This window comes from Zingiber officinale, chromosome 3A (genome assembly GCF_018446385.1).
Source record: "Zingiber officinale cultivar Zhangliang chromosome 3A, Zo_v1.1, whole genome shotgun sequence".
In the NCBI taxonomy this organism is placed as follows: domain Eukaryota; kingdom Viridiplantae; phylum Streptophyta; class Magnoliopsida; order Zingiberales; family Zingiberaceae; genus Zingiber; species Zingiber officinale.
The window spans coordinates 57,767,956-57,782,577 of record NC_055990.1 but is presented as its reverse complement, the minus strand read 5'-3'; the positions used below and the strand labels follow the sequence as shown (position 1 = coordinate 57,782,577).

Sequence of the window (14,622 nt, the reverse complement as noted above, 5' to 3'; positions counted from 1 at the left end):
GAGGTGTCCAGCTAGGGGCGCTTGGACTAGGTCTGGGCGCTCGAAATCCGCCACGTCATCAAATAGTTACTTCGGCAAGTGAGCCTATAAAAAGAGGCTTGGTACTTGAAATTAACCACAACATTTTCTATAATAGAATTTCTTGTTCTGTTTTCAAGTTTTATGCTTTCAACGTTCTGCATGAGACTTCTTCACCTCCGACTTATGCCGAAGAAGGAGTTTACTAGTTGAGCTTCATCGTGTCTTGGATTAGCAACCTCCCTAGTTACAAACTAAGTAAATTCTTTTTGTCTCGTACTTTCTTTTATGCAATTTAGTTTTATTTATTAAAGTGCTTGTCTTATCTAAAATATAAAGTTTCAAGAAAGGGTATTTTTGTCATTTTAAGTAATTCACCCCCCTCTTGATGGCTGCATCGGGACCAACAATGTCATCTTCACTGTCGATTTTTGTGCTCTAAGTCAGATGAGACTACCTTCTTCTCCTTTTTTTTTATTTTCGGTAACAAAAACTAACCCTTTTTCTTTGGGGATAGTGTTACCTTATTTATGAAGTTAAAATTCACAAAAAAAAAAATAATCTATCCTTATTGTAGAAAGGGCTCTTGACACTTTATAGATGTATAGCATAGATAATCATAAAGTAGTTCGAGGGAACAATTTAAAACCATACCTTATTAAGTTCTGGTTGTCAACGCTCTTTGCAATAGCATGATGGTCATTTTAGATTTCCTTGAAATGCTAATGAAGTTGATTGACAGTTTCTCCCATAATTCTTTCATGCTTTTAAAAGGTCCAACTTTGTTAAGTTAGTCCAACACCAACCCACATTGTAGAGTTTCATCGTTTTGACATTAACTTGAGGATTTTTCTTTAGCTCATTAATTCATCTTTCAAATTCAAGTACTTCCTTATCAGTGAACCATATCTCGATGCCATTCATTTAATACTACTTCATTCAGCTTCTCCATTACACAAAGTTTATCCCATCAAAGTATGGTAGTCTTGTGGTGATAAACCTCTTTTAAGTTGGCATCTCCTTTGAATATGTGCTTTTTTAGGGAAATTAGTCCTTGGAATTGTTCTTGAAATTAGTTTGGGAGTGTTGAATACTTTGAAAACGAGATTTAATAATACATCTAACTCTCTTGTCTTCCTAAGGGTATCCATATTGATTAGAACATTATATATGTCACCTTTTAAAATAGCATGCCACTTATCTATTATATTAACATCTTCCTTTTATTAACACACATTTACATTCATTCTAATATTAACATTTATTATTTATAAATTCTACTATTCATTTATTTATTTTTAATTTTATATTTAAAATTTTAATCCACTCATTAACAACGTTCAAAGAACTTAACTCTGTTAATATGTGGATATTATAATACTCATCTACATTAGTTTGTAACACCATTTAAATATTATAACATCTATATATTATCAAGATGGATGTTCTAAGTTATCATGACCTGCTGTTTATAATCAAATCATTAGATTTCTTCACTTTCCTTAAATAAACTGTTTAAGGAAGATAGACTAATCAAACATCATTAGTCTGTTGACTATTGATATGATTTGATAATTATGTGATTCAATTTCTAATATTAATGGTAAATTAGATTATTATTGTTGGAATTATCAATCGATTGATTGATGACTAACAGTCAATTGCACCAGAAACTGTCTCCAAATTCCAAGCAAATATAAAGATTCTTGGTCATTTAGTTGGCTTCACCTCGATTGATTGATATTTTCAACCACTTGATTAAAACATTTCTTTTAGTTGTTTTTCCGGCTTGAGTTTGCTTTGTTCCCTAAAGTGTTGTATTTTTCTTTGTTGAGTTAACTTTGAGCTAAAGGTTTTTTTTTTTTTAATCTCTGAGACTTTTTCATTCCAAAAAGCTCTTTACTTCCTAGGCTTCCTCTTCGTGCCTCCCCATCGATCATTTTATTTATGACTTCTTGTGTTACTTAGTATTTGGTCCTCATTAACCCATTAAAAATTCTTGCACTCGTCTTCAATCTTGTTAGATCCACTAAAACTTCTTTAGTTGACTTTCTTTCATACTAAATATAGACTTAAACTTTTTCTCGTGGAGAAGAAAATCAATTTTAAATGTGAACATAATTACATGTATTAATTTTCTAGGCATCCGCTATTTGCTTTTTGTTTTTTTTTTTGGGATGTCTCTCCCCTTTTGTCATGTATAAGTCATTTGGTCGCAAATTGATTGATGCATATGGAGATTTTTGAAATTAATATATTCCTAAAAACTTCTTTAATATATTTATACCGATGAATCTGAATTTGATAATCTCTTTCACAAAATAATCACAGAATTTTTCTATATTTATATTCTACTTTTATTCACAAATTTGTTATTCTTAATTTACACTATCAAATTTAGATCCGAGGATATAAATACATTAAAAAAAAAAAATTCAGGAGTACATTGATACTTTGAAATGATTCAAAATTCTCTAAATTTATCAATCAGTTTCGTTCGAAACTGATTAATTGTTCTATGTCATTTTAAAATTTAAAAGTTTAATATTTTTAAATTAGAAGAGTCCTAAAAGTAATCATCCTAAAAATATTGATTAATGAGTATTATTATCCTAACCGTATAATGAGTTTGTAACAATTGTTATCAAGTCTTTACAAGTTAAAAAAAATTACTATTTTCAATTTATGTTATTAAATTTTGATACGAGAGGATGAATACATTAAGAAAATTTTTAGAAGTACATTAATTTTATTTTAAAGTAATTCAGAATTCTTTTGATTCATAGATGAAACGAGCTGTTGGACTTATACAATTTAAAGATTTAAAAGTTGGAGGCTTTTTAATTTAAGAGAGTCCTATAAATTTATTAATAATATTGGTTAAGAAATACCATTGACATATATCTTATAATGAATTTGTAATAAATTTTATTAACCTTTAAGAATTTAAAAATTAACTGTTATCAATTTACACAATCAAATTTAGATGCGTAACATAAATAGACTTCTAACAGTCAAGGTCGTATTGTCCGACGAAGTCAACGTCGTATTGTAATAAAAAAAACGAAAAAAAGACAAAAGTAAAAGAAAAAAAAAATCACTGCACTGGCGTTTCCTCGGAGAATCAATTAATTTACCGATTAACAGTGCCAGGAATGTGGCCGGTTACCTTTCCATTTTTATCGTTCAATGCATGTCGTTGCAATCCGATTCCCCTTCCCTTCTCCACTAGGGTTTCCTTCTCTCACATCGGCTCCAGCTGAGCCGTTGGCTCTGGCGGGTGAGATCATACCTCTCGAATTTATTGCGCTACTGGAGGATTGACGATGATGTCTGATGAACCGGTGCCTTCGAGGTACGTGAAGCTCACCAAGGATCAGGATGCGCCGTTGGAGGAGATCCGCCCTGGAGAGCTCAACCAGCCCGTTCACGTTCCTCAGGTCGTAATAGACCTAGCGATTACTTTACCCATTTCCTTCTTCAGAGATTGCCACGGATCTGTTCAAAATATCTGTTTTTTTGTTGATTGGTGCTGAATTTTTTGTTTTATCAGTTGGAAGTTCACCGATGTATCGAATGCGGACAACCCTTACCGGAGAGCTATGAACCACCTGCAGATGAAGCTTGGACAACTGGCATTTTTGGCTGTGTTGATGATCCTGATAGCTGTAAGATCCGTCTCTCTGTCCATTTTACTTCGACTAGTCGAACCCTTTATTGAGACAATATCAGTGTTAACCTGCTTTCAAGATGGTTTATAGTTAGATAAGATGCTGGTATCATTATTAATTTTGTGTTTTACAAAGGTACCGAATCGGAATTGGTGCATTTGTAAAATGTTTTATCAGTAGCACCATGGTTGTTAAACACTTGAACTGACAATTCGGTTCCTAGATCCAATCCAGTTAGCTAATTTGCAAGATGACTTGGACTTGATTTGACTGACTGCTACTGTGAGTTGACAGCTGAACTCGCTGACCAACAACTTAGACACAAGATGGATATGCAGGAGAGTATAATAGTTGAGGAGGAAAGACAAAAAAAAGAGACTAACGTGGAAAACTGGAGATGTAGAGGTATAAACTGATATATTTTTTTATGTTGTAAAACAACCATGGATTGAGATGTAGAGATGTGTTGGTCAACACATTCAGAATTTACCCCTGCCCGCTAATTGTAGGATCGTTGCGCTAGAAGGGGGGTTGGTGAATAGCGCTCGTGGCTTTCACATTCGTTTAAAAAACTTGGAGAGACAAACATGAGTAATAAAGGAAAACAAAAACCATACTAACACACCTAAGTTTTATTTGGGTCGGAGCCTGTGACGACTCCTACTCCAAGGGCCGCATTTGTTGAGTGCTTTCAATGGACAATCACTATCGGTTTGAAAGAGTACAAGTAGAGATTTATAATTGCAATAATTTAAAAATGTCGACAATCTACAGATTTGAAGAATCGATCCTTCGGTCGTTGGAATAGTATTTGAGCGTCGTAGAAGCATTTTCTGAACCACATGCAGGAGATAAACTTCTTTGAATTGATGTTTTTAAGTTGTTAGTCGAAGCCTCCTTTTATAGCTCGTACGGGCACTTGGATCCCCTCCCAGGTGCTTGGACTGTGCTGACGTGACGAGCTCTCGTCGAAACTTCATTCTTGAAGTTTATCCACGTTCGGGCACCCAGACCGCCCCTGGACCGCTGATGTAGGTCGGCCAGTCGTCGCGCTCCAGCTCAGTGTGTTGATCAAATTTTGGTCGTTCGGGCGCCTCAAGCACCTCCGGGCGCCCGAACCGCCCGGACCGCCTCAAGACTTAATTTTGAAAAAACTAATTTGTAATCTTTTTCAAAAATTTAACATTAAGCTCCCTTGAAAGTAGCACTTAATTTTCTTTTCGAAAAATGTGTTTATCTTTAAAGAGTTTTTTTTAAAAAAAAAAGCTTAGCTTTGAAAATGATTTCTTACTTAGCTTTTAAAAAAATTTCTTTGAAAAATACTTAGCTTTGAAAAGATTTTTCTTGTAAAAAAAATTTAGTTAAATACATAGTTTTAAAATAGAATTTCTTTTAAAATTTTAAAGAAGTAATTGATTTCGAAAGAGCTTAATTTATAAACATTTTTTTTTTAAATATAACCCCAAAAAACTTAATTTTCAAAAACATTTAAATTTTGAAAAAAAAATTAACTCTCTATTTCTCTCCCTCTTAAAAAGCTTTAAGTAATTTGTAAAGGACACTGAGCTTAAATCATTTAATTAATATCTTGATTAATGACTATCCTAGCATCCAAGCATGCAAAAGATAAGTTTTTTTTAAAAAATCATAAAAGTAATTATCTATTTTCCTGATTTTTCATCTCACATTTTCAAAGTTATCAAACATATTAAGCCTATGAGTTTGTATGAGATGGAGTTAATTTTTAAGTTTAAGAATCTTATTTCAGAATTTTAGAAAATATTTAAGTTTTGAGTATTTAAATTTGAATTTTAAAATAATTAAGTTTGAATTTTAAATTTTTTGAGTTTGGAAAAAAAATTTTAAGTTTGAATTTTAGAATAATTAAATTTGAATTTTAAAAATATTTAAGTTTAAATTTTGAAATATTTAATTTTAAAAAAATATTTAATTTTAAATTAAAAAAATATTTAATTTTGAATTTTAGAATATTTTAAATTTTAAAAAATATTTAAGTTTGAATTTTAGAATATTTGTGTTTAAATTTCAAAATAATTAAGTTTGAATTTCAAAATATTTGAGTTTAAATTCTAAAATAAGTAAGTTTGAATTTCAAACTATTTAAGTTTAAATTTCAAAATAATTAAGTTTGAATTTCAAAATATTTAAGTTTGAATGATTAAATTTTAAATTTTGAAACTTTTAATTAAGATTTAAAAATAATTAATATTTGAAAATAAGTAAAATTTTGGAATTAATTAAAATTTGAAAATTAATTAATATTTGAAAATAAGTAAGATTTTGAAATTAATTAAAATTTGAAAGTTAATTTCTGAAGATTAAATTAAGTTTAATTTGATTCGATTTAAATTTGATTAATTAATTTTAAACCTAAATCCATCTCACCCTTTTTCTAGATTGTTAATCATGGAACCTTATCTGTTTTGTGAGATGATTAATTTTATCTCTAATTTAAATTAAAATCTAAAGATTGATTTACATTTGAGTTAGACTAAGGTTTAATAGTTAGTCAATTAAACATCCATTTTAATTATTGACTTCCAGACTGTGGCGAGGCACTAGACCTTCTTGGGTATTGGAGCAATAACCACTTCTAAACAAAGTCTTTTAAAGAAATTGAATATTTAATTTTCTTTCTGAAAATTTTTGGTCTAACTAGTCAAGTGTTGATCAAGTCTAAGGCCCTATCTATCCTAATTTAAGCACGTATAGGGAAAGCGCTAAAACAAACATCAAACAATTTTATCTAATAAAAATGGTCTTTCTATTGGCTCTCCCTGGATCATAGCCTCGATGAGATCTATCAATGTAGTGAATTTGATCCTTGGGAATCTAATATTGATTAAGTCCAACTTGATTAATCAAGTTAGACTTAGAGACTCATGCTTGGACTAGTTTTATATTTGGTCGATTTATTAAGGATAAGTATAATTTGAATCGACGTTTGACCTTATATCCGAGTCCGGATCGGTTGTATACGACCCTTTATTTCCCACGGATTAGGCCAAGGTTCTTGGAACCCAAAGTGAATCGTTCCAACGTTTCCTTAAGTTCTTTAACTTGAGTCTCAGATTGGAATTTTCTTCCTCAAGTTGGTCTTGAGTTGGAGTTCCAATTTGTGTCTTCTTAGTTAATGAACTTGGGTTAGTCCTTTCCTTGAGGGCTTTGACCTCTTCTTGGAGTGACTTGACCCTGAGGTTGGATTTAGCCAACTTTCTAGATAAGTAGGAAATTAAATTGTCTGATTTAATTAAAGAAATACTTATAGTAGATTGGGAATCTTCTAAACCAGATATGGATCCGTGGCTTCGCTCGACTCGGATTGAATCTCGATAACATAAGCTTGTACTAGTAGTGCAAGGAAGCTCACTTACTCGTGTTCTTCGTTGGAGTCTTTCGAGAATTCAGACCATGTTGCTTTCAAACCTTCGAGTTCAATTGAGTCACCTTTTTTATTTTTCGTTTGGTGAAGTCCTTCTTCTTCTTGTACAGTTTTTGAACTAGTTCCATGGTGATTTCGTCTTCGTCTTCAAAATCCGATTTGTCTTCGAATTCAGGTTCGATTTGGTACTTCTTCCTAGACTCCTTTGTCTTGCTTGTACCTACAATCAACGCAATACCTTTCTCGACTGAAAGAACATTAGTTTGTTCGTGAAGTTTAAATTCAGAAAACAATTCATCTAACCTAATTAAAGAGAGATCCTTAGAAACTTTATAAGCATCCACCATGGATGCCTACAAAGTGTTCCTTGAAAAAACGTTAAGGGCATACGTTATAACGTCGCGATTTTCCACCTTCTAACCAATTGCATGGAGACCGTTGAGCATGTCTTGAATCCGAGCATGAAGTTGACTCGCCTATTCACCATCCTGCATTTTATATTATATAATTTATTTAGAATTAGATCTCGTTTACTTATATTAGTGTCGAATGTGTCCTCGTGCAGCTCGATTAGCTTTTCCCATAACTCCTTAGCGCTATTAAAGGGGCTGACCTGGTTCAACTCTTCTTTAGTTAAGCCACATTGGAGAATCTGGCTTGCCTTTGCATCGGCTTCGATCTTCTTACGGGTTGGTGCGTCCCATTTGTCACAGGACACGAGAGCTCTATCTTTGGTGGGATATGTGATATGTGAATCATGTCTGGATGATTATCCATATTTCCACTTACATTTTGAGGTGGTACTCTATTCGGCTTTTCCAGTAGTCTAAATCTTCGCGAGAGAATAGTAGTGGGCGTGCGGTGTTGTAGCCTTCTTGGTATGTCATTTGAAAAAAAAATCTTGCACATAATAAAATAAGGAGACTTGTCTCAAGACTTGGTCTTGGATTAGCAGTGTGGTATAAATAACTTATGAAAAATTAAAAGAACTCGAGTGGTGTTACATCAACTTGAAGAAACAAAAAAAAACTCAATTGCGAAAAAAATGATTGGAAGGGGTGATCGTACCGATTCCGATCGACTCTGAAAATCTCAAGATGCAAAAACCGAAAAAAGGTGTAAGAATATATTCACTAGCGAAAAAACTCAAAATATTTGCTCAAACGGTGATTTCACCAATTCAAAGCGACCTCACTTTAATACCAATTGTAGAATCGTTGCGTTAAAGGGGATGAATAACACTCGTGGTTTTCACGTTCGTTTAAAAATTCGGAGAGATAAACACGGCGGAATACAGGAAAACAAAAGCAATGTTAACACATCCAAGTTTTACTTAGTTCGAAGCTTGTGACAACTCCTACTTCAAAGCTCGCACTTGTTGAGTGATTTTGATGTGCAATCACTATCAGTTCGAAAGAGTACAAGTAGAGATTTACAATTGCAATAATTTAAAAGTACCGACAATCTATAGATTTGAAGAATCGAGCTTTCGGTCGTTGGAGCAGTGTTTGGGCATCGTAGAAGCATTTTCTGAGCAGCGCGCAAGAGAGAAACTTCTTTAAATTGATGTTTTTAAGTTGCTAGTTGAAGCCTTCTTTTATAGTCTCGTCCGGGCGCCTGGACTGTGCTGATGTGGAGAGCTCTCGTCGAAACTTTACCCCTGAAGTTTAACCACATCCCAACGCCCGAACCCCCTTCAGGAGTCTGGACCACTGACATGGGTCGTCCCGTCATCGAGCTCTAGCTCAGCTTGTCGATGAAATTTTGGCTGTCTGGGCACCCGGACCGCCCGGGTGCCTGGCTAGACACCCGCTCGGGGCTTCCTCTGCGATGAAACCTATCCAGGTGTCCGGACCGACTTTTTTGTCAGCCTCTTCTTCCTGTAAAATAAAGTTAGTCCAAGCAAATAATATGTAAAGCGTAAGTTTTGATAGCCTCCGGACTGTCTAGTCTTGACTTTGAGTTTTGTTGAAACTCTAGGTCGGATCGATGCCTACTGTTCTCTTTTCGGGAAACACGTTCTCACCTACTCCTCTCGGAGAGATTACCTTTTGCCAAATCGGTCCTTCAAATCGTTTGGACTTTTGCTATATAAGATCCATCTGTCTAGATATCATCATATACATCTAGAAAGTCGTATACTTTGGAAGAAGCTTGTACAGTTTGGGAAGAGGTTTTTATTGATAAAAAAGAAGAATCCACTTCAACCGATATGCCCTTAGGCATGACCATACATAACATAGAAGTTACACTTGGAAAGGGTGGACAATTAGCTAGAGCAGCAGGTGTTGTAGCGAAACTGATAGCAAAAGAAGGAAAATCGACCACATTAAGATTACCATCTGGGGAGGTCCGTTTGATATCCAAAATCTGCTTAGCAACAGTCGGACAAGTGGGTAATGTTGGGGTGAACCAAAAAAGTTTGTCCGAGACATCAGGACTTCATACTAGACGTTCGATTCCTAACCCATCCAGTTTTCTACCTGGTGTCCGCGACCCCAGGATTTTCACCTAATGTCCTCGACTCTAGGATTTCGCTCAATGTCCTCGGCTCCCTAAGACTTTGCCCAGTCCCCGGACCAGGACTTCGTTGCCTAACCGCAGCTAGTATTTTCCACCTGCTTAACTTCAACTAGGACTTTCCTTTGCCTAAGATTATTTAGGATTTTTCTGCTTGTTAGAATAACAACACAACTTAACTTTTAACTTTTGCCAATATCACATAAGTTTGATTAATTGGTGCTTCTAGCACCAACACTAATCTACATGCGAGACCATTCAGCACCAACACTAAGATGGTGGCTCATGGTAGAAATGAGAGGAAGAGAGAGAGAGAGTAGTAGTAGTACCTTAGAGAGAGGGATTAGTGGTGGGCGTGACCGACACGGTGGGTACAATAGGCATGACAAACGTGGGGGGTGATGAGATAGACTAGAGGAGAGATATGGGATATGGAGAGAGAGAGAGAGAGGACAAAGGGGAGATATAATTTTTAACTTTTCAAAATACTAGTCTTGAAGTGGATAGTCCTATATATATATACACTTTAGTTCAATTTTAAATTGATCAAAATAAACCAAATATGGGCTATCTTAATCTCCATAACTATTTGATGAACTCCGCCTAATCCTAAATAGACTTCCATTCGACCTCAAAAGTCAAAATATTTGTTTAATTTACTTAATTAGTTATCTCGAAAAATTTTAAAAAATAAATTGAAATGTAAAAAATTTAAATAGGATAAAATTTGGTATCAAACATCGATGAAGATTTTTTTTTTTCGTGTTCTAGCTTGTGTGACATTGGGAGGAACTGAATGTGACCATGTGAGCATGCAACAAAAGAACTAAGATTCGTTAAGATCATTTCAAGCTTCGCCTCCTCTTTTATGCCTTCTCTCAAATTTGGTGTTAGCGTCAAGGAACAACTAAGGTTCAACACACCGCTTTGATTAAACGGAAATATTTTTAATCAAAATAAGAAAATAATTATTTATTTTCATTATTTTTAATTCATTATATTGGAATAGGTGTGCATTGTTCATCAAATTATTTTTTTTTTAAAAAAAAAGTCTATCTAGATGAATGTGAAAGTATAAAAAAAATCAAATTTGAATTTGATTTCTTGAAAAAATCTTGAATTCAAATTTTTAAATTTCATTGACTCGAGTAGGTGTATCATATTTTTTTTAGAAATTTTATACTTATAAATTAAATAGATTTATTTTCAAAATTCAAAGTATAATTTAAACCTAAAATATAACATTTTACACTCTAAAATTTGAAGAAAAAAAAAATAACTAGATGGCTCTAATTTTTATACTCTTAAATAATTGTAATTATTTGGAAGAAATAAAACTAAATTAAAGACAAACATTAACTTTTTTAACTCATTTCACTGCATCTCATAGTTTATGTAGATTCTGTCAAACAAAGTGATATTTAGTGCTCAAGTTTTTATCAAATACACATCCTCAACAATTAAAGTCTTTTGGTTCTCAAATCTAAAGTGCTCAAATGTTACAAAATTCAAAAGCAAAGTGTACACCTAGTCTATAGAAGACTAGGGAAAGTTGCATTTTCTTGTTGGTGTTCTATCTACAAAAGTTGAATAAATTATAAGTGTAAATCATTATCAAATGAAAGAAGTGACTAAACTTAGAAATTAAAACTTAATTGGTTGCAAACACTTTTAATTTTAAGGACTGAGGTTACCAAATTAAACAACATAAAATTAACATTTTTTATGTATTAGCAATCTAATTAATTATTAAGTAAACAATTCATTAGAATAAAAATGATTAAAATTTATAATTTATATTAAGTAACTTAATTAAATTAGCATTGAAATTGTACTGACATAGGATAATATGGTACAAAAATTGTATTGTTTTGGTCAAAGATAAAAAATTTGGCATTACTCAAGACTTTAAACAACATCAACTAACTTTATTTATACTATTATGATAATAAATGCAATATTATATATTTTTTAAAAAAAATTTGTGGTTATCAAATTTTTTGGGTAAAGTAACATTTTTTTTTAACAAATTTTTATTTTTTTATTTTTTTATTTATTTAAACCTAACTTATTCAAAATTTACCAAAATGACTTGCGATACAAATCTCCATTTAATAACTCTTGGGTACAAATGCAAGCTTAGGAAAAGCAAGTTTGGTAATTTTAAGTAGTGCTTCTGTTTGAAATATTTACAACTAGAGAGGAAATAAGAAATTCAGTCTCACTTAAACTTTTACAGTGACTAAGTTGAAGAACAAAATCAACAAAAAATAGTGCAAGTAACTACAATCATTTTCTTGGCTTGTCATTTGACCATCATTATTAGGTCAGCAAGTTCAGGTTGTGGGTAAACCTTCAATTGTTTTCTTTCATTGCAAAGCCATTAAGCTGTCTCATCATCTCATGCCGGTATTCTGTCATCATGTTCTTGCATCATCGAGTAAACACTAGAGACATGCTACTCTCTTTGTGTTGTTGAGCAGACATACTGTACTCATCTAGGGTCTCCCTCTGCCCCCTTCATAATGGATTCCTAATGCTACTACAAAATTCTAAGATGCTCGTCAACCACTTAAGGCTGTTAGGTACCTCTGTTATTGCTGTTTGAATACTTTGGAAGAAAAAGTATACAATTATTTTTCTAGTTGCATTAGCCTTGTAGAGTACTGATGCCTATTTTCTCATGTTTATGAATGCTGTTTATTTTTTTAACTTTCTTTTCAAAGAGGTTGAAACTTGAAAGTCCTTTAATGGCTATTATTCTTGACCTTTTGGCATGGGTTTTCATTCTTGTAATTAATACTGTTCTCTTTGTTTAGTGCATCATTTATTTGCTAAAATTATTAGTTCATGCACATCTTATCTCATAGTTATAATTCTCAGTTACAACTACATAAACTTGTTATATTATCAGTTACTCTTTGGATGATAGGTTGGACTGGGTTGTTCTGTCCTTGTGTGTTGTTTGGTCGCAATGTGGAGAGGCTTAGAGAAGATACACCATGGACAAGTCCTTGTATTTGCCATGCTATCTGTGTTGAAGGTGGTATTGCACTTGCAGTTGCTACAGCATTTTTCCATGGAATTGACCCAAGGACATCATTTTTTATTGGAGAAGGATTAGTCTTTGCATGGTGGATGTGTAGCATCTACACTGGTATATTTAGGCAATCTTTGCAGAAGAAATATCATCTAAAGGTGCTCTCTATCCCTCTCTCACACACACTGGAGTACATTAACTCAGTTCTGATTGTCTTATTTTTTATGCATTATTATATTTGTATTGTTAAATCATTCAGCCTTTTTTGCTTGTGTTTTTGTTAATTCTTGGGGGTTGTTTTCTTTGGACAGTGTTCATATATTTGTTTTTACTGCTCCTAATTTGGTTTTCTTTGTTAATGAGGTAGTAGTATATTAGTATTTGTATGATGTGTGGATTATGGCCACTTGAAAGAGGAGTCTGTTAGTCATTTTATAACTTTCGTTATTTCGTAAACATAATAAAATTTAGTTTTCCTCTAAAAGGTTTTTAAAGATGCACTGCACACTGATTCTTTGTTTAGATTAGTCTTTTATAATCAGTACATTCTTAAATTCAGAGAATCTCAAGCGAGGCCATAAATTAGCCTGTTTCATAATCTTTGATGTAATTTCTTGGACTTGAATTTGAAGATCAATCTGTCAGTAAGATGAATATTAGTATAGGAAAGGATGCAAACAGTGGAAATATCATGAGAAACATGTGTTGGTTATGTTGAAATGGAATTATGGAGTTCATGTTTATTCCTAAGATTCCACAAATTGAAATAGATAAATGATGCTCTTAAGCATGCTTTAGTTACCGGAAATTAGTGGGTCTAAACTGGATATCTCAAAACTTTTGAGTAGCATCTACACGATAAAGAAACTAATTCTTCCATTGGCCTATAGGTTTTTATATTTCAAGTTCAGTTGTCTATGGTCAAAAGGGTTGCCACTGAGATGTTTAGCTCCGGATATACACGTTTGTTAAACTCATGGAACTAGGACCTATGCTTTTGTTTTCCTTGTATAATTTGTGCGCTGATATAGCTCTCCATGAGATATTAGTATATCCCACTAACTGTGGCCATTTCTTTCATATCTTAATTAATTTGACATTTATGATATGAACCCAAATAAAGGTTCAGATGCTTGTGCATGTTTTTTCCAATAGTAATGTGTGAGAACTATATATGGTTGTTTTTCTAATGAAGTATCAATAGAACAGTCATAAATGATTATACATTCTATTGTTAAGATGCTATTGTTCATAGAGAACATGAACATTTGGTGCACTGGATATGCTACCTTATTCATCTCTAAACCTATTTTGGTTGCAGAATTCTCCTTGCGACCCTTGCATGGTTCATTGCTGCATGCATTGGTGTGCCATCTGTCAGGAGCACCGGGAAATGAAAGGTCGGCTATCTGACAATCTTGTCATGCCAATGACGGTTGTTAACCCACCACCCGTGCAGGAGATGAGTGATCGAAACAGTTCTGCAGTCTCTGGACCTGGTACCCAACAGAACAGCCATGCTGAAGTGGAGACACAAGTTTTATAGTTTGGAGTGATTCTCATGTACTTGCTAGAGAACATCGGACAGAATATAAGGTGACAAATCATTCATTTAGGTTTCTTTTCTTGTGGAACCTGTTGGCATCGATATGAATGAACATCATGCATTTGGATGCATCTTGTGGTTTAAATGGGTAAATATATGGCCATTTGCTTTTCAATCATTCTGGTGATCTTGTATTGAACTTTTCATGTGTTTTTGGTTTGTAAAACTTCTTGGCTAGGTCGATTGGCATTGCTTTAGAAATTTGATATTCTGGGATTATTTTTATTTTGTTCATTGTATATATTTTTATTTTTGAAAATTGCTCTAAATGATGGGTAAAATAGGGAAAAAAAATAGATTAGTTAACTTTGGAACAATTAGAGATGTTAATAAGTTGTGCCTAGATAGAGTTTGGCTCTACCTG

The 14,622-nt window shown here is 33.2% G+C and overlaps 1 protein-coding gene across 1 annotated transcript; it reads left to right on the top strand.

Moving 5' to 3' along the window:
- Nucleotides 1-3,195: 3,195 nt before the first annotated feature.
- Nucleotides 3,196-14,376, top strand: LOC122051924 (cell number regulator 6-like). The gene is made up of 4 exons (XM_042613261.1): nucleotides 3,196-3,458; nucleotides 3,572-3,686; nucleotides 12,545-12,810; nucleotides 13,974-14,376. The coding sequence occupies exons 1-4, from the start codon at nucleotides 3,345-3,347 to the stop codon at nucleotides 14,196-14,198; spliced, it is 720 nt and encodes a 239-aa protein (XP_042469195.1). The 5' UTR covers nucleotides 3,196-3,344; the 3' UTR covers nucleotides 14,199-14,376.
- The last annotated feature ends 246 nt before the right edge of the window (nucleotides 14,377-14,622 follow it).

Coding starts and splice junctions, on each gene's coding strand:
- LOC122051924 (XM_042613261.1), top strand. CDS start 3,345: ATGATGTCTGATGAACCGGTGCCTTCGAGGTACGTGAAGCTCACCAAG. Junction 3,687..12,544: donor TGTTGATGATCCTGATAGCT/GTAAGATCCGTC, acceptor TTTGGATGATAG/GTTGGACTGGGTTGTTCTGT. Junction 12,811..13,973: donor AGAAGAAATATCATCTAAAG/GTGCTCTCTATC, acceptor TTTTGGTTGCAG/AATTCTCCTTGCGACCCTTG.